Source organism: Hakea prostrata, chromosome 6, assembly GCF_041222555.1.
Source record: "Hakea prostrata isolate BN-2017 chromosome 6, UWA_Hpros_2, whole genome shotgun sequence".
NCBI lineage: Eukaryota > Viridiplantae > Streptophyta > Magnoliopsida > Proteales > Proteaceae > Hakea > Hakea prostrata.
Window position 1 is genome coordinate 38,685,632 of NC_142605.1, and position 22,234 is coordinate 38,707,865.

At 39.1% G+C, this 22,234-nt stretch overlaps 1 protein-coding gene across 4 annotated transcripts in view; it reads right to left on the minus strand.

The window, feature by feature from the left end:
• LOC149013969 (DNA mismatch repair protein MutS, type 2) overlaps window positions 1-22,234 on the minus strand; it is a 162,086-nt gene that overhangs the window by 69,830 nt on the left and 70,022 nt on the right. For all 4 annotated transcript variants that reach the window (XM_089158269.1, XM_089158266.1, XM_089158265.1 and 1 more), the window contains 3 exons: window positions 20,805-21,056; window positions 20,241-20,388; window positions 4,475-4,602 (listed from right to left, as the gene is read on the minus strand). In XM_089158269.1, coding sequence (XP_089014395.1) covers window positions 4,475-4,602; window positions 20,241-20,388; window positions 20,805-21,056 — 528 coding nt within the window. The remainder of the gene's footprint in view (window positions 1-4,474; window positions 4,603-20,240; window positions 20,389-20,804; window positions 21,057-22,234) is intronic.

Here is a 22,234-nt window from a genome sequence, read left to right on the forward strand (position 1 = left end):
AAATTGATCCATCTGTCTCATACTAAACCAAATATCACATTTGCAATTAGTCTTGTTAGCCACCTATACATAATCCCTACTCCTAAGTCCTAACACTTAGACGTAGCATATTGGATCTTGAGACACTTGAAGGCTACGCTTGGAAAAGGAAACGAGTTTCAGCTCATGGACAAATGTAGATTGGGCAGGGTGTCTAGATGATAGAAGATCTACCTCAGGTTATTGTATGCATGTAGGAGGTAACTTTGGTTGCTTGGAGGAGCAAAAAGCAGGCAATGGTTGCAAGGTCCAATGCAGAAGCTGAATTTAGGGCAATTGCTCAAGGTATTTGTGAGGTGTTGTGGCTTCAAAAGCTTGGGTCAGATTCAAATACACCTATACAACTATGCTCAGATAGCAATCAGTAACCAACATAGCTCACAATCTAGTACAGAATCATAGGACCAAGCATGTGGAGATTGATAGACACATTATCCAAGAAAAGATTGAGGCTGCAATGATTTGTATTACTTTTTGTTAACTTTGAAAATCAAAGGGTTGATTTTCTTACAAAAAACGTGAGTACCAAAGTATTCTGTAATATTATTAGCAAATTGGGCATAATAAACATCTATAAATTGGGCATAATAAACATCTACGCTCCAACTTGAGGGAGAGTATTAAAAAGCAGCATCAATGGTAGTTATTTTATTACAATGGGTAGAATTGTCTCACTAGGTCATTTTCATTGTAATTGTCACAGATTAGAAAGATTTGTTCCAGTTTTGTTAAGTTATTAATATAAATAAAGGCCCTACTATGTCACTCAGACACAAGATTTTCTCAAACCTTAGTACAATGCGCCTAAATGACCTTGTCTTCGTCCACTACAACATAAGATTAAAGCTCCAACACCATATAAACCCAGGTAGAGGGTAACAAGCAGTGGGACACCATCAATCTCACAAATTTCTTCTAAGAGGATGCAAATGACAAGGACCTCCTCATAGATTGGGTGAGGGACAAGGGTGAGCCAGTATTGAACTAGGCTAGAGGGAGGATTGACCCGCATTTTGCTCAATAGGTAGGCACTGATGACAATGAGTGCATGACTAACAAGGGTCAGGTACGTGCCCCATGTGACGATGAGGTTGTGCCTTCCACAAGTGCAAGATCTAGACAAGACCCAACCTCCTAGTCAGACTCAGGTTAGGGATCATGGTTATTAAAGCGACAAAGCGGCCAAAGCGATTGGGACTTCGTCTTGGCAATTAGGCGGCAATAAAGCGACCAAAGCGGTTAAGTCAATATTTTTAATATAACTACTTTTAAACAATTTTTTAATACAAATACTTTTTATAATAAACTAAAGTACTAAACAAACATTCAACAATCACATTAATTCCGCTGCTCTAATCAAGCTCATCTGGAAAATTGTCACCAAACACGACTGTATCTGGGTTAATTGGGTGCACTCCTATCTTCTCAAATCTAACTTGTTCTGGACTATCTCTATCCCCTCTAATCCTTCATGGACCCTGGAGGAAACTTCGCTTCTCCGTCCCAGAGCTCTCCTTGCCATTACCACCCATATCTCTATTGGTTCCACTACTTCTTTTTGGCAAATCCATGGCATCCGATGGGTATCCTCCTCTCGCTTTTACCTCCCACACAGTCTATGAAACCCGCATACCCAAATCTACCCTTCTCTCGGAGTTTATCTCTAGAGGTATCTAGGTTCCATCCCCTCACCATAGTCTCACGCATGTCTGGAACTCCCTCCCCCCCCCCCCATTTTCCCCCATCTCCATGATATTGTTACTTGGACCCCCTCATCTACCAAATCATTCACTCCCTCCTTTGCTTGGAACCTTTTCTGACTCCCCTCCCCTCCCCTCCCCCTCCTTGGCCCACATTGGTCTGGTTTAAAGATCACATTCCCCGTCACTCCCTAACCCTCTGGAGAGCCCTGAACCTAGCCCTTCCTACCCAGACTTTCCTCCTTTCCCGCCATATTCCCGTGAGCCAAAATTGTATCTTATGCTGGAATGGTACTGAGGACATTGAGCATTTGTTCTTTTCTTGCCCTTTATCTAGCGCTCTTTAGAGAAAAGCCCTTAGCTATATTTGGCCCCGGTCCTGCCGCTCATTTGGGTTTGTTCGTGGCTGGTCTTGGATTTTGAGTAAATTTTCAGGTACCTCTATTTGTGATCGGATTGGTAAGCTTGTCTTTGGTGCAATAGTCCACCATTTGTGGTGGGAGCGAAATCTCAGGCGTTGGACCTCCAAATCTTGCTCTATAGACTCTATTTGGAATGCTATTTATTTTGAGGTTTCTTCTAAGATCTCCTTTACTCCCCATCCCTCGGTTGTTGATTCCCCAAGGAACAGGCTCACTGTTGTTTCCTAGGGTCTCAACTCCCAAATCCATCTTGGTTGTTTGATCCGCTTTTGGATCCTTTGTTGTTTGCTTCTTCATCTTTATTTAATTATTTATTCATCCAAAAAAAAAATTTTTAATTCAAGAATCACAATTATGAAAAATTATCCAAAAAAAGAATAAAAACATAACTTCATCTCATCAAGCATCATAAGATTCATAACAATAATTATGTAGATGATAAATTAATAGATCTCATTATTTTGATTTCCAAGTCATTGTTTATTTAATGATTCATTGATTATCAATGTTGAATATGGCTCATGCTTCACATTCTGTTGCCGACAGGCACTTTGGGCCTTGGAGTTCATTTGCAAATTGGGCCTCGATTCCAAAATGGCTCACATATTTAAATTTATATACGGCATCGTAAAATAAATTATGATTTCAAAAAAAGAAAAAATAATATGCACAAATTACAAAATGTAAAAAAAGTTGTTGCTTTAGCATCTAGGCGGCAAAATGGCGCAAAAGGCAGCAAAGCGGTAGTGCCTAAGCAAAAAAGCGGCAAGAAATCAGCCCGTTAGTTAAGCAATCACAATTTAAACGGTTCAAAAACCGCTTTGCAGCCTAGGCGAACACTTTGATAACCATGCTAGGGATGATGATGACAAGGATGATGATGATGATGATTATGGTGGAGTTCTAGAGTGTATGGTGGTTCCCCTACCGGAGACACAGTTGAGCCCCCATGAGATTCACCAGGGAGTCACAGTTCAAGCATGTCACCTAAGATGAGCACCATGGTGGCATACCTCGTCATAAAACCATCTAAAGATTACTCTAGAGGGCTCTGTGGCCAGTTCCACCTACCGCACAAATAGACGCAAATGTGGCTACCTTGGCAAACTTGATAGGATCCATAAGCTCAGATGGCAGTGAGAGTGTGCGGTTTGCACTAAAAGGGTATTATGTGCTTGGAGACAGATATGGATATGAATATGGGGAAGCATATTGTGGAGCATATCGTCGAGCTCATGGTGTCTCATCTGCTGATTCAAGTGGCAGTTGCAACATTTGTGGAGTCCATCTTTAGATATCCATCAAAGCCAGTAGTAACAGTACCAAATTAGTACCACAACCAAAGTCAGAGTATAGTTCTCTAGTACCGAGCACAGGTTATAGAGTTATATCCCTTATGACACATTCCCTAAGATAGGATACCTATTTTATGTGAATGAACCAACCAGTAGAAGGGCAATGTCAGACTTTATGGATAACTATAAGCATGGCATGAGATGACCTGAGTATGTGCAGTATTTAGAGTGCTCCTTAGCTTAAGGGATGGATCCAGCTTGCCGCAGCAGTTATTATCAGGTTAGAGTAGGTCTTATGTGTACTGTGATTGTGAACTTCTTAGTTCTTATATGTATCTTCCTCATCTTTGTAAATTGTAATTCATTCATCTAGTATTATGTTATACTGTTTTAACTGTGTACTGACTATAGAATTCTACACTACACTTCTACTTGTATATTGAATTTTATTTGTATTTTTTGTAGCAATGTAATGAAAATCTTAGAGAATTTTAGTTGTATATTTTGTTGCAAATGTAATGAAAATCTTAGTGTTCTCTTACATAATATCCAAATTTACATTTGTCAAAATTCATTTTCTATAGACTTCCAGTTTCGCCCGCATACAGTCGGGTATGTGCGGATCAAGAACACCACTTTGGGTCAGGTTTTAGGTGAAAATAACACTTATATTTTATTTATTGGTCTCAAAATTAGGTTGGACACCAAAAATCAGGCCAAAAAAACCCCAAAAACCCACCGAAACATGGCATTGAAATAAATAAATAAATAAAAGTTTGTTTCACCCATTACGCCCAAGGGCGAAACGGCAACACAGTTAGAAATTTTGAACCATGGTTACAACACAACATATAAGAAGCACATATCCTACAAATTCACCAAAGATGAAAAATACAAATATGGTTTTTTTTAATGAATAAATAAAATATAGGTTGAAAAACAAAAGTCAATATTTGAGGAGCACTTGGCCAAATTTAATGATAGTCATTAAGTAACAAAAAAAGTCCACATGACTCACACTAATCTGCTTCAAGTGGCTAGAGAAGGTAGATAAACATTGGCGTAAGGACTGTTCATCACCAATATCAGCAAATATGAAGTCAAACCATGGGATGCGAACAGGTTCAGAAGCTAAAACATAAAGACCTGCAATATAAGAAAAAAGAAAGAATGGATCAAGCAACAAGATTATGATTTTTCTCAATGAAAATTTCTACCATTTCTGCTCCTATTTTTTACATTATTGGAGTTAATGGAAAAGGTAACATGCCACCTCATTGAGCAAGCAGGTCATAAGAGTTAGATGTGTGGAATGTAACACTGATGAGGGGTTCGGCCATCCCTACGAGCCCCAGCCCAAGGTACTTCAACTCCAGGAGGCACCATCTCAGGTGCAAGTCCAACCAGCACCGCAGCTGACCTTGCAGTTCAGTCCTAGCCAAGCCCACATCCAGCTGAGGTCTGGCAAGTGGCAAGGCTTCCCCAAGTCTGTGGTCAAATTGTTCAAGTGGATTTTTCTTTGGTTAGTTATTAACTTTGCTTGGATCTGACGCTAGTGAGTGCTAGCACCAGATCGAGAGGTTTCCTCGTGGGAAACAGACTCCTCTTTAAACTCCTATTGGAGTAGGACTTCCCTTTAAGATTCCTACTTTAATAATGTTTTTGTTTTCTTATCTTTTCTGTTTCAGTTTCCTATTCTGTGTCGGACTACTTTCCCAACCAGTCAAGGATTAGTTACTTCTATTCCTACTTGTTTCTGTATTTCTTTTCCTACTCAGAGTAGGACTTAGATTGTAAATATAAATACCCCCTTAAGGGCTGAGGCCTTGAAAGTCTTGCTGTACTCCTAGGAAGAATCTATGAAGCTTTTCATGATCCTAAGCTATAATTATTAGGAATTATTAATCTTTTCATAATCCCAAAATTTTTGGTTATGTCTAATGTTGTACTGCCTTTATTTTCTAGGTGTCGAAAGTTCAAAGGTCAATAAAACGTAATTGCATGTAAACAAAAGCCATTCAGCCTCATCTTGTGGCTGTATGATACAAACCATGGGAAGACATCAGGAAGTGAAGTTTGAGGTCTGAGCCCCCCCCCCCCCCCACAAAAAAAAAAAAAAACACCACAAAGTCTGAAAACATTGAGCTGGTGCAACCACCACCAGGTCTCCCTATCCAACCCTCAGCATCCTAGTGTTTCACCATCCGGGTATCACCTCTTTGACCCATAAAACCAGATAATGGCTTTTTCATCTTCAAATTCCATGCTTCAGACATAAGCCGAGTACTTGAACGTTGTCCTTCATTGTTGGAAGCATGATTGTCAAAGCGTCCGCCTAGGCCCATTTTTGGGTTAAGGCAAATTGGTTTCGCTGCCCTCTATAGCCTAACCTCGCCTTGTCGCCTTGACAACCATGGTTGGAAGAAAGCCTCTACCTCTCTAACAACGTAATCAGCATCTCCAACTTAATCACCTTCATCTCAGCCCCCTCTCACTCTTAGTCTCCCAGCTGTGCCTCTCTATGCATTTCTGGTGAGCAGGAATTGAGCATACTAACATCAGCTCTTGAACAGCCACTACTCTGATGGCAGACCAAAATCACAGGATTGACAAGCTTTTGTTCGAATATTTATGGATTTTTCGAACGATGCACCTCACCCAACCACAATACTGGTTGAAGAGAACGAGAAATTTTCCTCGTAGTACAAGAACCCATGAAAATCTAGGTTTAATGAAGTCTCAAGATGAGATAGTAGGCAATACAAGAATTTTACAATATCTCAGTCAACATCTCTGTATCTCACAAAGATCCAGGTTGTATCTCAATCTCAGTTTGACATAGACTATACCAAGGAAATAAGAAGTCGCTAACTAAATCAGATTTCAACCCCAGCACAAAATCTTGCCTGTTTCTTGCCTCTCGCTTAGCTGTGAAAGAAAATAACCTCCAAGGTGAGCTTCCGTGCCTGTTTTAGCAAATCTCAACTGAAGATTGAAGCTTGGATATTCAAAATTGAGGCTCCAACATGATGGAGGTCAAACATAAAATCTTCGAGCTCAAAGAAACCGCTTTTTTTTTTTTTTTTAATGACACCAAAGAAAAAAATATCAAACAGCTTACAGAAGGGAGTTAAGGAGGTGATTGACCAGGTCCTCCTCTACCTTGAACCTAACATCATCAGAGTAAGAAAGGAAAGTTCTAGTTATATACAACATACTCAGCACTTAGTACAAACTCAAAGAAATTTGAGGTACAGATAGTTGTTACACACTTAAAGTTGACTATGTTTAATCTATATTTTTTCCAAGATTTTAACAATACGAAACCGTCAAACCATCACACAGTATTATAATGACTATTGTGCCTAATGCTTAAATGGTCTATGGTCTCATTATTTAATTCATAATGGTCGATGTTCTTCACTCAGTGTATGCATCCTGCATTCCCAAAACTAAGCCCCCTTGGTTTGGTTCAAAGGCCACATCCCTCGCCACTCTCTCACCCTTACGAGAGCCCTAAACCACAGCCTCCCCACTCATGTTTTCATCATTAGCTGTCAAATCCCTATCAATCCCAACTGCATTCTTTGTTGGAATGGTTCAAAGGGCATTGGACACCTCATCTTTACTTACCCCTTTTTAGCTTTGGATGAAAGCCCTTGCCTGCATTTGGCCTCGTTCGAGGCATTTGTATGGGTTTGCTCGAGATTTGTCTCGGATTTTGAAAACCTATTAAGGGTCGACCATTTGTGATCGAGTTGGTAAACTAGTTTTTTGTGCCGCCATCCACCATTTGTGGTGGGAGCAGAACCTTAAGAGAAGGATTTAAAAATCACATTCGCTTGACATGATTTGGAAGGCCATCTGCTTTCATGTCTCTTCCAGACTGCAGTCTATTCCCCATCCCCTTGTTGTAGATAACCCAAGGAATAGGTTCATTGCTGTTGCTTGGGAACTTTCCTACTCCTGCCAGTCTCCCTTTTGAAGGCAGGTTGCTCCCCCCTTCTTCCATCCCTTCTACATTTTCTCTTCTCTTACATTTTAGTAAAGTTATTTATTCAGCCAAAAAAAAAAAAAATTCTTTTACACCTCTATTTTAATTGTGTTCTAAATATTGTATGGAATTACAGTAGAGCTCACCCACATCATGAGCTACACACCCACAAGCCAAAGTCAAAGTCCCACTTTGGGTTTGGATTTGTATAAACTAATGTTTCAAGTGCATTTAGAAGGCATATAATAAGAAAGATACTTAGATGCCAAGTTCTAGGACCTTAGTTGCCCATACGGCCACCGAAACCCACCACCAAGTCAAGACAGAAACGAGTATGCCAAATAACTGAGATCTCACCAGAATGTGCCATAATATGGTGTAACCAGGGGCAAAACTTTATGCAAATCCCAAGCAATGTGCCTTGAGACCCGCAACAATAATGCGGAATATTGCCCAGGAAAGTTAAAAATACAGAATTGAGATTGACACAGACTTGATAAGTTCAACAACAACAACAATAAGCCTTGTCCCAACTAAATGGGGTCAGCTACATGGATTCTTGCCTTCCAATCAGTTCTGTTTGAGGCCATGCTAGATACTAGGCCTAAGCTATTCATATCCTTTCTCACCACTTCTCTTCAGGTTATCTTAGGTCTACCCCTAGCTCTTCTAGTTCCTTCAATTTGGAATATATCGCTTCTCCGTACAGGGGCATTTATAGGTCTCTGTTGAACGTGGCAATGCCACCTCAAACGACTTTCTCGAAACTTATCACTTATGGGAGCAACTCTCAAACCAACTCTTATAAGATCATTCCTTATCTTATCCATCATAGTTTTGCCACTCATCCATCTTAGCATCCTCATTTCTGCCACATTGAGTTTATCTATATGATTCTTTTTAACAAACCAACACTCTGCACTGTACATCATAGCTGGTCGAACAATGGTCCTATAAAATTTTCCTTTAAGCTTTAATGGAATACGCCGATCACACAAGACCCCGGACGCACCTCTCCACTTCATCCACCCTATTTTAATTCTTTGGGAAACATCATCCTTTAAATCACCTCTTTTACTTATGATTGAACCTAGGTACCTAAAACATTCCCTCTGAGGAATCTCCTTATTATTAAGTATCACCGCCTCATCGTCTACCCGAACATGACTAAAGTTACAAACTAGATATTCTATCTTCGTTCTACTTAGTTTAAAGCCTTTTGATTTCAAATTTGCTCTCCATGATTCTAATTTGGTATTAATCCCCACTTGAGTCTCATCAATCAACACAATATCATCAACAAAAAGCATACACCAAGGGACCTCATCTTGAATGTCTTTGGTTAATTCATCCATTACAAGTGCAAAACGATATGAACTTAAAGTTGATCCTTGATGTAGCCCAACTGTAATTGGGAATTCATTACTTTGTCCCCCCCCCCCCCTGTTCTTACACTTGTCACCGAACCATCATACATATCCTTAACTATCTCTACATATTTATTTGCAACACTTCTTTTCTATAGTACTTGCCAAATTAACGCTCTAAGGACTCTATCAGAAGCTTTTTCTAGGTCAATAAATACCATATGAAGGTCTTTCCTACATTCTTTATACCTTTCCATAAGTCTCCTAATTAGGTAATTAGATATCCTGACATAAACCCAAACTGGTTCTCCGTAATTGTAGTTAAGTAACTCAAACGGGTTTCAATTATTCTCTCCCATAATTTATGGCTCATCAATTTAATGCCCTTATAGTTATTACAGCTTTGAATATCTCCTTTATTTTTGTAAATTGGAAACACGATGCTTCTCCTCCATTCATCTGGCATTTTCCTTGTGCTCATAATCTTATTAAACAACTTAGTCAACCAAACTAGTCCATGGGTTCCTAAGCTCTTCCATACTTCTATTGAGATTTCATCAGGACCTTGTGTCTTGCCGAGTTTCATCCTCCTTAGGGCTTCTTTTACTTCAGACATTGAAATTCTACGTATATAAGTTTGAAAATTGGTGCCTTGGTAAAAAGTGTGATCTTCCGAATAATAAGTGCTTGAAGTATGCTCATTTAGTAGACTAAAGAAATAGATTTCCCATATTTTCTTAATGTCCTCATCACATATTAATACTTTACCATCTCCATTTTTAATACATCTAACACGGTCAAGATCTCTACTCTTCCTATCCCTCATCTTAGCTATCTTATATATAGATTTTCCCCCTTCTTTCGTGCCCAACATAATGTATAACTCTTCATACTTCTTTTCCCTTGCTTTTCATGTAATTTTCTTAGCTTCATATCCAACCTATACCTTTGAAGATCTTCAATATCCTTAGTTTTTTGCCATGTCTTAAAACTAGCTTTCTTATTCCTAATGGCAGCTTGAACCTCACTATCCCACCACCAAGTCTCTCTATAAGAGTGGAGCTTTCCTTTTGATTCACCTAGGACATCTTTAGCCACTTTCTTGATACACATAGTCATCTCATTCCACATCGCATTAGTATCCCCCTTAAAATCCCACTTTCCTTGTTTGACTACTTCATTAACGAAGGATTTCAAGCACTCTCCTTTCAAATTCCACCATCTTATCCTGGGATAATTAACCTTGGACCTTTTATGAGTTTTTGGGGTTAAGCACATATCCAAGACCACAAGTCTATGTTGTGCAGTTAAGCTTTCCCCGGTATCACCTTGCAATCCTTGCACAACAATCTATCAGTACTTCTAGTTAGGAAGAAATCTATTTGGCTCTATGATGTCCACTTTTGCAGGTAATTAAATGCTCATCTCTCTTCTTGAAGTAAGTATTTATAATAGATAGATCAAAAGCAATAGCAAAATCTAAATTGAAATCTCTTACTCATTCCTCTCTCCAAAACCATATCCTCCATGTACACTCTCATAGCCTCTTTAATCTTTTCCAATATGTCCATTTAGATCACCTCCTATGATAATTTTTTCTCCTTGATGAATTCCTTGCATTAATCCATCCATATTTTCCCAAAATTATAGCTTTACCCGGGCTTGGGACCGGCAGCAAAACACTGGCGGAGTAAACGAGCCTATGAATCGTTTCTTTAAATTTCTTTGCGCGTGCTCTTGTAATCACTCAAAACCCTTTTTCTTTTCTTTTTTTTTTTTTTTTTTTTTTTTTTTTGGGGGGGGGTTGGGGTTGGGTTTCTTTGAAGCAATTCACTTTGACCGAATGCTGCCTCTAACCTCTCTTTCATGGTCTTTGGCTGCTCCACTATGAATTGCTCAACCCACTAGTCACCAAAAACGGAATTGTGGACCTATCGTCACTATAAACAATTTTTAGCAACAGACACGGTTAGTACTAAAACACTTGAGAAGAAGAAATGGAAGAAAAATAATTGTAGGGTTGTTCATCTCATATGACTAGAAGAAGGTGGCCCAAATATTGATGCTCTAACACCAATCAATTAAATCCTACATCCTTAGTTTACATCATGCTATTTCACATGTCAAGGAGGAGCTCAAACTCAAACAATGGACTACCAAATCTTGTTCTCTTAACCAAATTTAGAAGGCCACCTTTAACCATGATAGTTCCAAACTCTCTCTTTCCTGCCAACAAGGATTACTAGACTCCCCAAGTAGCAAGCACTTAATTGTTACCTAAGATCTAGATATATCTCTTTGCTTACCTCCTTGGCATATTCCTTAACCTTGGAGCCTTTTTTTCTCCATGTGCCCTCTTTTCACGTTCTTGGGGTTTTAAATGAATTATTTACTCACCGCATAAAAAAAGTCTGAAGTACACTATTCTAGACATAATCTAGTCATAAAAAGTAATCAAATTATATATTTCATGTAAAATAACTTCAATAAAATGGATGACTACTCTAGCCACCCTTGTTACCTCCGATGACCTCTAAAGCCCCACCATTGATGTCTCTTCCTCCCACCCCCTCCAGTAATAACAAAGGAGCTTAAGCCCCCCCCCCCAACCTATCTAGCCTCCCCTTCAACCTCTGATGACCTTTAAAACCCCACCCCCAATGTCCCTTCCTCCCCTCCTTGCCCCACTACTCACAGAACCTAGTAATCACTCCTTGCTCCCACCCCATCGCCTCTCTTGGATCTTTACTCTCAATTTCATTCCACCCCTCTCTGAGCTGTTTGCCCAACTACAACGTATTTGAAGCCACGCCCTCATAGGACAATTGCTTGGAAGCAACCCCCCCCCCCCTTCACCATGGTCAAGAACTCCCACTCCAAGCAATGGAAGATCCAAAGTTTGGATACTAAGCTCCTCAGTAGCATGGTTGTCAAGGCGACAAGGCGACCAAAGCGGTTGGGGCTACGACTAAGTGGTTAGGCGAAAAAGCGGCACCTAGGCAAAAATATAGCAACCAAAGCAGTTGGGTAAAAAAAATTTCAATACAACTACTTCTCAATATAATTACTTTCCATAATAAGTTAAACAAACATTCAATAATTACATTCATCCCAAAAAAAAAAAGCATTCAAGAATTAAAATTACGAAAAATTATCCAAAAAAGAACACAAATGTAAGTTCATCTGATATATGATATTCATATATGGTTTAGTGAAATTATTTGACCAAACTATTTTTAACATAATTTTTTTAAAAGTAAACGAATGATTTTCTTATCGGAATTGATGTCCCTTTTTCCACTTTTTTTACTCAACATGATAAATTAATAAATCACATTATTCCGATTTCCAAGTGATTGTCCATTAATAATTCATTGATTCTCGATTCCGATTTGTATACGACTCTGTAGAATAAATTTTGATTTAAAAAATAAAATCAAGAAAAAAAATGGTATGTATAAAATGTCAAAAAAAGTGATTGCTTTAGCGTCTAGGTAGCAATAAGTCACATAAGGCGACAAAGAGTGCCTAGGTGAAAAAGCGTTCAAAAAACAGCACGTCAGCCAAGCGGCTCAAAATAAGGCAATTGAAAAATCGCCTTGCCACCTAGGTGGCTAAGGACACTTTGACAACCATGCTCAGTACTAGTTTGTTCCTCTTTAAGTAACGTAGCTCCTCAATAGTTTAATTTCTCTTTTAAGTTTTCCTCCATGGCTGCAAAAGAAGCTACTCTTGACAGAGCCTCATGATACGTCGCTAACAAGCCTATTCTTTGTGGCCAATGGGAACCATCCTACATGTTGCAGAAGTCAAACGACAACTCCCTTCCTCTATGGATCCCCCTCCTTGGATGCCTTTGGAGTTCTAGAATAAAGAATGTCTTTGTAGAATCGGCTCGGTGATGTGTACCCTCTCCAATGAAATTCCAACATCATGTGATTAGAGAAGCTTTCCTACGCCAAGATCTATGTTGACTTCTCCGTGACAACTCCGCTCTCCACCTCGGTCTCCATTAAAGTTGAGACTGTGCATGTGTTCATGTAATTGACATACGATTGGCTCCCCCACATTGCTCTCAATGTAAACATTTCGGGCATTTGACGGATTCATATCTAGCAAAATGTCACTGGTGGTAACTCCAGCTACCACTGACCAAACCGCAATCGAGACGGTCCCTGTTCGTTATTGATTAACACATCCTTGAGTAGCGCCATTAACAATTGTACCACCGTCGCACTAGTGACATGCTGCTCCCGAACCTCATCGAGAGGACCAGTAAGGCAAAATTGTGTTGCTAGAACAGATTTGCCCTCCTGGCAGACAATGAAGACCCTTCAAAGTAACTGCTTGAAACCCATCAATGCACCCTACATTGAAACTGCTCTCTCTTTTTGTAAGCTACTTCCAGCGTCCTCTTCATTGTCGGCAATTCACATCAATGCCACCGTCGTTTCTTTGACTTTCAATGTACACACCCATCCCTCCGTTGTCATCTTTGACTTTCACAAAACTACGGTATGTCCCTTTGCTATTTCCCCTCAATCTAATTAACTCCTTTCCCCTTCCAGATATCCTCTTTCTTCCCTGTCTCAATAACAGCAACTAGCGACTAAGCCCTTGCCTTCCCATGCTTCCTCCTCTCTCTTTCCTCTCCCATATTCCTAACCTCCCTCTTGCACTAATTCTCACTCTCCTGTGGGCCTCGGCAGCTCCCCTTTTTACCCACTCCCATTGTCACATCCCCCCAGCCGGTACCCTAACTGGCATACCCGGGTGTGTGATCCACAGCCCTGAAGATCAAGTATCGAGGAAATCATCCTCCCACATATGTAATAACATAATTATGAACAGATAAAATCAAGTATAATATTACAAATAAAAGATCAAATCAGGAAATAAATAGGAGTATAATCAAAGTGCGGAAATGATACCAGATGTAAGCACATCAAAAAGAAGTAGAGTGAGGCAGATCTCACTCCACAGTTGCAGCGGAATGTAGCACGTAAGTCTAAACAGAATTACAACTGTTTCTACATAAAAGTAAGGAAAGAAATCAACTGGACTACGAGTTTTCTATCCTATAGATAACATCTTCAAAGTAATGGACTTCATCAATCCAACAGAGATGTTCCAACTCTACGTTACGTCTAATCGTAGTATGCAACTTGATCGCCCGATGAATCATCATGGTTATCTTCATAGTTGCCAATACCTTGCGTGTAGTACGTTTCATCGGTTTGCGCTTCATCGTACTGTCCTTCATAGTAGCCACTACCTTTAGAATAATCTAACAAAAAGATTGTACAAAAAGGAGTGAGTTCGAATGAACTCAGCAAGGCAAGTTAACTCATAACAACATAAATAACATACAATAGATCATAACAAGATGCAATGCAATATGAAACAGATAATGTATGTATGCATCTAAACTCTATGTATGCTGGTCTCTATTGGCAGACATGCTTTAAGTCATAGCACCGTACTTCTTTGGGAAGGTCTCAGTCACTCGGCTCCGGTTGGTAATGGGTCCGTCATCCCTCTCGGAAAATCCATGGCTGGGGGTTAAGTCACCGCTCTCTCACATCACCATTGGTCTAAGTATTGGCGCATGTCAGGGTTAAGCCTAGCCCAATGCAAGTCATCTACTCAGTTCCAGCCTTCCAGATACGTCCATTCCTCCCCTCTCGGGATCCTTTCCGGTATCCTTCACACTAGAGTCAGCGTATTCCCTCTCGGACTACGGACTCCTCAACCCTATAGATCATCCACATATAGTAAACGTGAAGCTCTCATGTCCTCTCACGGATATAACTCACCGGTCTTGAGCGCCCATGAGCCCAAGTCTATCCATATGCAACCCTACCCATAAATGGCCCCCACAATGTGATTCCTGTCCTCTAACGGGTTGGTTACCGGTCTTGAGCGCCCAAGAATCCGCATTGCTACCACGGATCGTTCGGTCTCAATACCCCTCCGACTAGGTCTGACATAACGGGGACATCCTAGCCAAACACTACTAGACAACCCTAAGTATGACAACCAATGGTTCAAGAAAGTGTCAATGGGCAACCCCGGAAACATCCCATTCTATTTCCGTTGATGTCCAAGGACAGAAGCGTCAAAAGGACACCTCTCAATCCCAAACCATACCTATTCAACCACATTCTCATATCAGTCATAACATACAAAATCAACAACTCGTCATACAGAGAGAATGTAAAAGCATAATCCCATCATTAAACCATATGCAATATAAGCATTTCATATAATCTTGAATAATGAAAAAGAAGACATAAATGAAGTGCTACTGTACTTACAGTAGTACATCAGAAGTATAAAATACAAGAACAGTAAGTAAACTCAGAGTTTCTTAAAGTAGAAACCAAAAAGTACGCAATCTATGTTATTATGAAATAACCGTCCTTACCTTGATTATCGTCGAAGATAATCCAAAGATCAAAGAAAGAGGCTCCAAACTTAGTAAGTAAACCCCTAACAATCATAGATACAACATTAGGAAAGATGCCTACAAGATCAGAGAGCAAACGAATCAAACTGAGAGAAAAACAAAGCTACTGCCTTCGTTGGTCGATTGATTGATCTACTAACCCAGTTCGACCAACGAGTCAGTACGAAGCAAGTACGGGAATTCTAATCCGAAACTCAATCTACAGGGTTCGGAACTTCACGAAACTTGGAGGAAAACTATATGATAATATTCTAACACTAAGGGAGTAAAGATCGGGCACTAATAATGATCAAAAACATTACCTTCAATTAAAATCATGGTTTTCCCCAATTAGGAGAAAAACCCTAGAATTCGATAAAAATAAACTATGGAACTCACAGAAGAGGCAAGGGATGATTTAGATCTCATCCAATAAAAGGTAATCAGAATCAAGTACAAGTATGTTATGAAAATTAGATCTAAATGGTTACGAAATCAGATCCATAAGAAGAACTAGGGTTTCAAATGGATCCTACAAGAATTAGGGTTGAGATCTCCATGCTGATCATAAACCCTAAAGAAAAGAATAAGATTATGGAAGAGATGGTTGCAAGAATGCAGCATTTTCTTCCCAATCTCAATCAAGAACAAGATCGAAGAAAGAATAATTTACAATACAGAAGAGATACTAACCTTAGACTGACAGATCGGAGATGAGAAACTTCAGATCTGGCAGAGGAATCTTCTAAATCACCAAATAGAGTTTCAAAGAGTTTTCTCAAGTTCTCAAAGTGTTTAGGAGGCAGAGGACACTATGAAACACGAAGTGTGTTTAAATAGAGAGTGAAAAACCCTAAAATTAGAGTTTCTCGGATTTAACACACCATTGGTCGATTGATTGGTCTACTGACCCAATCGACCAATCAGGTCAACAAAGTTCAAACAGGGAATTGAAGGATCAAATGGACACTAAACCTCAAGGGCTTTTGCACACACATCAAGTGACATACCTAGTGTGTAGAAATGCCTTCAAACCAAGTCAGATAATACTCCAAGTCCTTCAACTAATCTCATCTTCAAGACAGTGCAGCTTTCTTTCCAAATCTACACAGACTTCTAAGATTGGAACACCAACATCAACATCCATGGGTTCAGAGTCAAAACTCCATATTTCCTACTGGGATGGCTCATAGTTGGCTTCTTCCTTTACTCCGGGTCTTCGGACCTAAAAATAATCGGGTTTCCAGGTCAGGGTTAGGGTTAGGTTAGGGCTGGGTTTCACATCCATGGTACAAAATTCGGTCGAAATTTTGCATTTTGGAAAATGTAAAATGAAACTCATGAGGACCGAAAAAAAGTCCTCAGTTTCGATCTAAACTTGTCAAAACCTCGAAACCAGTCGAAACTTGGTTCAACCCAGTTGGACCAGCTGGTTCATGAGAAAGAAAAAAATCCCAAATTTCGTGGAAACCTGGGAAATTTCATGAAAACTTGGGACTTTTTCCTGTAAATTTTGTAGCTTTCCCAAATTTTCAATCTTTTGGTTTATTTCATATTTTCCCAAATACCACGACAAATACCCCCTCCGTCAGGACTTCCCTATCCAAAGTGTGTATTCCCTCAGGCTGGTTATCTTAAGCATGTTGATGACCAGACTCATAAAGTTACAGCTGTCGATTACCTTGACAACCATAGGCATAAAATGTCATGTGATGTCTATATTCGTTGGTTAGAGGAGAGGATGTTATAGGCATAGTACTACTCAGCTCACACGATCAATCCACTCTTGGCACTCCTCTTAGCGCTAAGTTGTATTTTCCTTTTATTGTCAACTATTTTGAAATTAGAAATTATATATTGAATGTTATGTGCTTAAGTAGTTAAGTTTATAATATACTTTTCGGACAACTCAACATTGATGTTATGTATATTGAATGACATATCTACATTGATTTTTTTAGCAAAATACAACCAATGTGTTCTTTATACTCTAATTAGCTTAAATACAGAATCCCACCCCAGAATACTCTTTAAAACCTGTCGAAACTTGAACGGAAAAGTCCTCGGTTTCCTCGAAATTTCCCAAGTTTTCACCTAAGTTTCCCATTTTCACCCGGTCGAAACTTGAGTTTCCCTCGAATTTTTTACCATGCCCACTCCCACTCTAAGCCTATCCCTCATCTCCCCCCTCTCGACCCACTCTTTTAAAACAACCCAACCCCAAGTCCTCTTTCGGCTCATCCCCTAGCCCAACCCACCCCCTTCCCTCCGAGGCAATCAATCTAAATCTATCCCATCTTAGAGATTAAACCCTAGTTTTCCCTAACCCTACCCATATTAGTTCTTTGTTTGCTAGTTCACTACTAGAGGATGATGAAGCAACCCTAATTTTAGGGATTTAATTTCACATCTCAAAACCCTAGAATTTGGATTACATAGGTTAGTAGATTTAGGCTAGATGTAGTAGCAATCATCTGCAATTGCCACTCAAATTAAATTTCTGGTGAAAGCTTACCAAAATGTACAGTTAGTTGACCAAAATCTACAGTTAGCAAAATCCACAAACTCCATCAAGTTGAGGGTAAATATCTTGTCTCAATCGAGTTTTGGGTCCTCTCATGTATCAAGTTGGTTTGAAATCTGGTATAACTAAGACGTAAGTTTACCAAAATACCTTGCAATTTAGGACTAGATTTTAAATTCACTACCTTGCCTTTTCAAATAGCAAGGTATCCCATAAAATTGGGTGAGTTCTCGATCTATGTGCCCAAGTGGGATTACAATAAGTATGAATTTGGCCATCAGATTATGAAATTTGAACACAGTTTGCATAGATCTCGACAAAATATTTAGTTTGTAACTTTAGTCATGATCGGCCAAATGATGAGGTGGTGATACTTGACAATAAAGAGATTCCTCAGAGTGATTGTTTTAGGTACCTAGGTTCAATCATAAGTAAAAGAAGTGATTTGGAAGATGAGGTTTCCCAATGAATTAAAATAGGGTGGATGAAGTGGAGAGGTGCGTCCGGGGTCTTATGTGATCGGCGTATTCCATTAAAGCTTAAAGGAAAATTTTATAGGACCGTTGTTCGACCAGCTATGATGTATGGTGCAGAGTGTTGGGCTGTTAAAAAGAATCATATAGATAAATTCAGTGTAGCAGAAATGAGGATGCTAAGATGGATGAGTAGCAAAACTAGGATGGATAAGATAATAAACGATCATATTAGAGTTGGGCTGCGAGTTGCTCCCATAAGTGATAAGCTTAAAGAAAGTCGTTTGAGGTGGCACGGCCACGTTCAACGGAGACCTATAAATGCTCCTGTACGGAGAAGTGATATAATCCATATTGAAGGAACTAGAAGAGCTAGGGGTAGACCTAAGATAACCTTAGGAGAAGTGGTGAGAAAGGATATGTATAGCTTAGGCCTTGCATCTAGCATGGCCTCGAACAGAACTGATTGGAGGGCAAGAATCCATGTAGCCGACCCCATTTAGTTGGGACAAGTCTTATTGTTGTTGTTGTTGTTGTTGTTGTTTTTGCATAGATCTCGACATTAAAATAAGGCCCCTTGAGATGATTATTGGACAAATCAAACCAACCCTCCTATTTTTTTTTTTTTTCTTTTTCTTTTTCTTTGGGGAGGTGGGGAGAGGAGGGGAGGGGTCAGGTGGGGCGTTGGGGGAATGGAAGTGGGAAGTGCTGTTACAAGGTATGGGCTTTATGGCAGTGCTAAACTGCTAATCAACAACAAAGTGAAATCCAGTGCATGATCAGCTTGCAAATAGCCTACTACTTGTCAACCCCTAATGGATTAGCAAACAAAATCATAAATATCTTAGGTATCAAAAAGCTCATCCAACCTAATTATTAATTGTGCAATGATGCTGTATGCTCTTTCAAACTGTGGCCCTGGGAATGAATTTTATGTCTATGGTTAACCAATCATGTATTAAATCTCAAAGAAATTTCAGCGAATTTGGTAACTTCAACCACACAGAAACAAGATGGTGGGTCAAAATGAAAATGGACCAATACACGACCGAGATTTCGGAAAATTTTGATATTTGAATCTTGAAATTTTGGAAATTCCAGATAAAAAATTTTCAGGAATTTTAGAATTAAGTGCGACTCCACTCAAAGAGACATGCTGAATAATGTTATTGGATGAAATCTTCTCCTATCTAACCACCAGTTTTACATGCTATGAATGGCATCATATGACTTATCACATTGGATCAAGGGATTTCTTCACAATTCGGTGATTCATATCCTATGTAAGTGTACTCAAAGAACAATGCACATCAGTTCCATCAAACTTTCACAAAGTATTAAACAATTGTATTAAGAGTTTAGGAGAGTACGACGTGATGATGTCTGTGAAAATTATATGATTAATTATTACGAATATTTGACAATATGTAATACTGTTTGATTCACTTCATCACCTGTTTAAAACTTTAAAGTGATTACTGTTTATGCTCTTGAGTTCATAACCCATGTATATATGTGCGATTAAAAGTGAGGATTCAACTGCATACTACCAATCAATGGTGAATACAAAACACCTATCTAGCCATCTAGGTACTATTTTTGCAATATGATCATTTAAATGTACTAATATAGCCTAAAGAAGGGTTTCTATAAGAATACATAGACGTGTGAAAAATACATTCAGATTCGAACATAGACAAGTAAGAAAGAGTGCAAACGCAAGGGAACATCGTAGGTTGTTTTTAACCAAAGCAACCAAGAAAGCAAGGATACGTAGTTGTCGGCCAAAACCTAGGCTGCCCATGAAAAATCAGAACCAAAAAAGTGGCTAAAAGCCACTGGAATATACCACAAATTTCAGCCAAAATCTCAGTATCTCAGCCATCTTGGTAGGGTCGAGATACCGAGACAAGACAAGATCTTGAAATATGCCAGCACCCAGCTCTAAAGAAAAAGTGAGTAAGAAGGTAACAATAACCTGACTTTGCCATCATAGCAGCTAATCCAATTGTCTTTAGACTGATAGTTTTGCCTCCTGTGTTGGGGCCAGTAATAACCAACACTCTAGTTTTATTAGCAATACAAATATCAACTGGAACAGGATCTGCTGCTTCAATTTTACCAACCTGAAAATATGAGAATGAAACACCATAAGAACCTTTAAGAACAGAGAATTAATTAATTTTAAATGTCTACGTAAAGAAGGCATATTGTAATTTCAGAGGGCTCCACTCATATTGCATTTATACAGATGCAAGATGTAAATCTGGTCTGTTTTTTCAAATTCCCGTTCTCCCTTGAAATTTTCTCCTGATTTCCTGGGGAGAAAGGACAAACCCATTGAACTTATGTGACCAATTAAGATATAAAGGAAAAAACATTTGGCATGACATAAAATCAGGTTCTAGAAAGAACAGAAGGATGCAGAAAATTAGAAGGCGCAACTAGTTAGACCAGGGAATTTGCTTACTCCAACTTGAGTAGAATTGACACAAAGTAACAAGACATCTACTCTTAGTCTTAATTTCTACCAAGAACTTACAGAAATAGCATCACTGACATCTGTTCTAGCCTTCAGCAACATTTGTCGATAATCCTGAAGTAATAGAGGGTGATAAGCTTTCAACAAATATACATTCCACTCAACCAGGCGAGGACATGATGAAGTGGTCTTCAAAAGATCAACTTCCAGGTTATTGGCTTCAGAACTGAAAGACCCATTTTTGTCCTTGGTTAAAAATAAATCAGGGCAAGTTCCTCCAAGTGAAAGACCAAATTTTGCTCGAGCAATGACCTACATCTCAACATCATGCAATATCACTGTAACACAACCTTAAAAACAGAGGCACAAAAAATCAGTGTTTATGCATATTTTATACATTCATAGCCATTTGATTCCTTACATCCCCTGCAATCTATGCATGGTGACAAGGTGTTTTATGAGCACAAAGGCAATAATCCACGCCTTAATCTTTAAGCAGTGCCAAGTTGCCACCTTGTACACCATATTGATGCCTTATGGACTGACCAATCACTTTTTTCACTTTTTGTACTTAGATTTCATTGTTCTGAATTTTTCTAAAGTTAGTACCTTATGAGAAGCATGAGATAATTTTAAGATTAAAAGGTCTAACAAAAAAGAGACCAAATCAATCAGTACATGTCAGAAATTAGATTAGAAGAAGGGGGGGGGGGGACATTATTCCATATTCACCAACAAAATCATTAACATTTTGACATTACAGAGGTAAGCATAATTCCTACTTTCATTTTCATATTTATATAAATCATAATCATATGCTATTATGCTATACGGCTGTTGTATTATGATGAAATGAACTTATGCTTTTTTCGATGATGATATTGCATTATTATGACTTTTTAATGCTTGTTTTGCTTATAACTAGAATTCTATAAGTTCAAGTATGTTATTTGTGCCACATAAAATGGTCATATTGAAAAAATGTACACTAAAACTCTTTGTTCACCAAGGCAACGCCTTGCAGTTGCCTAATTGCCATGGCATTTAGGAAGGACTCCAAATGCATTGGTCACCTTGCCGCCTTTTTTTTTGGATGAATAAATAATGATATTAAACAAACAACGAACCGAACTGGGAAGGATTAGGGAGAAGGGAGGATTTAGGAGTTGAGACCCCAGGAGACAACAATGAGCCTGTTACTTGGGGAATCCACAACCGGGGGATGGGGAAATACAAAGAGCCTCACCGATACATCAAAATAAATCACATTCCAAATTAAATCAAGAGAGCGTGATTTAGAAGTCCAACGCCTGAGATTCCGCTCCCACCAAAGATGGTGGATCATGGCGCCAAAGACAAGCTTACCTATCCGGTCACAAATTAAGGAACTTGGGTGGAGGGGATATTAGGAGGGAGGGAATTCCAGACTTGTGTGAGGCAAGGGTGGAGGCAGAGGTCCAAGAACCATTGGTGATGAAATCTGATAAGAG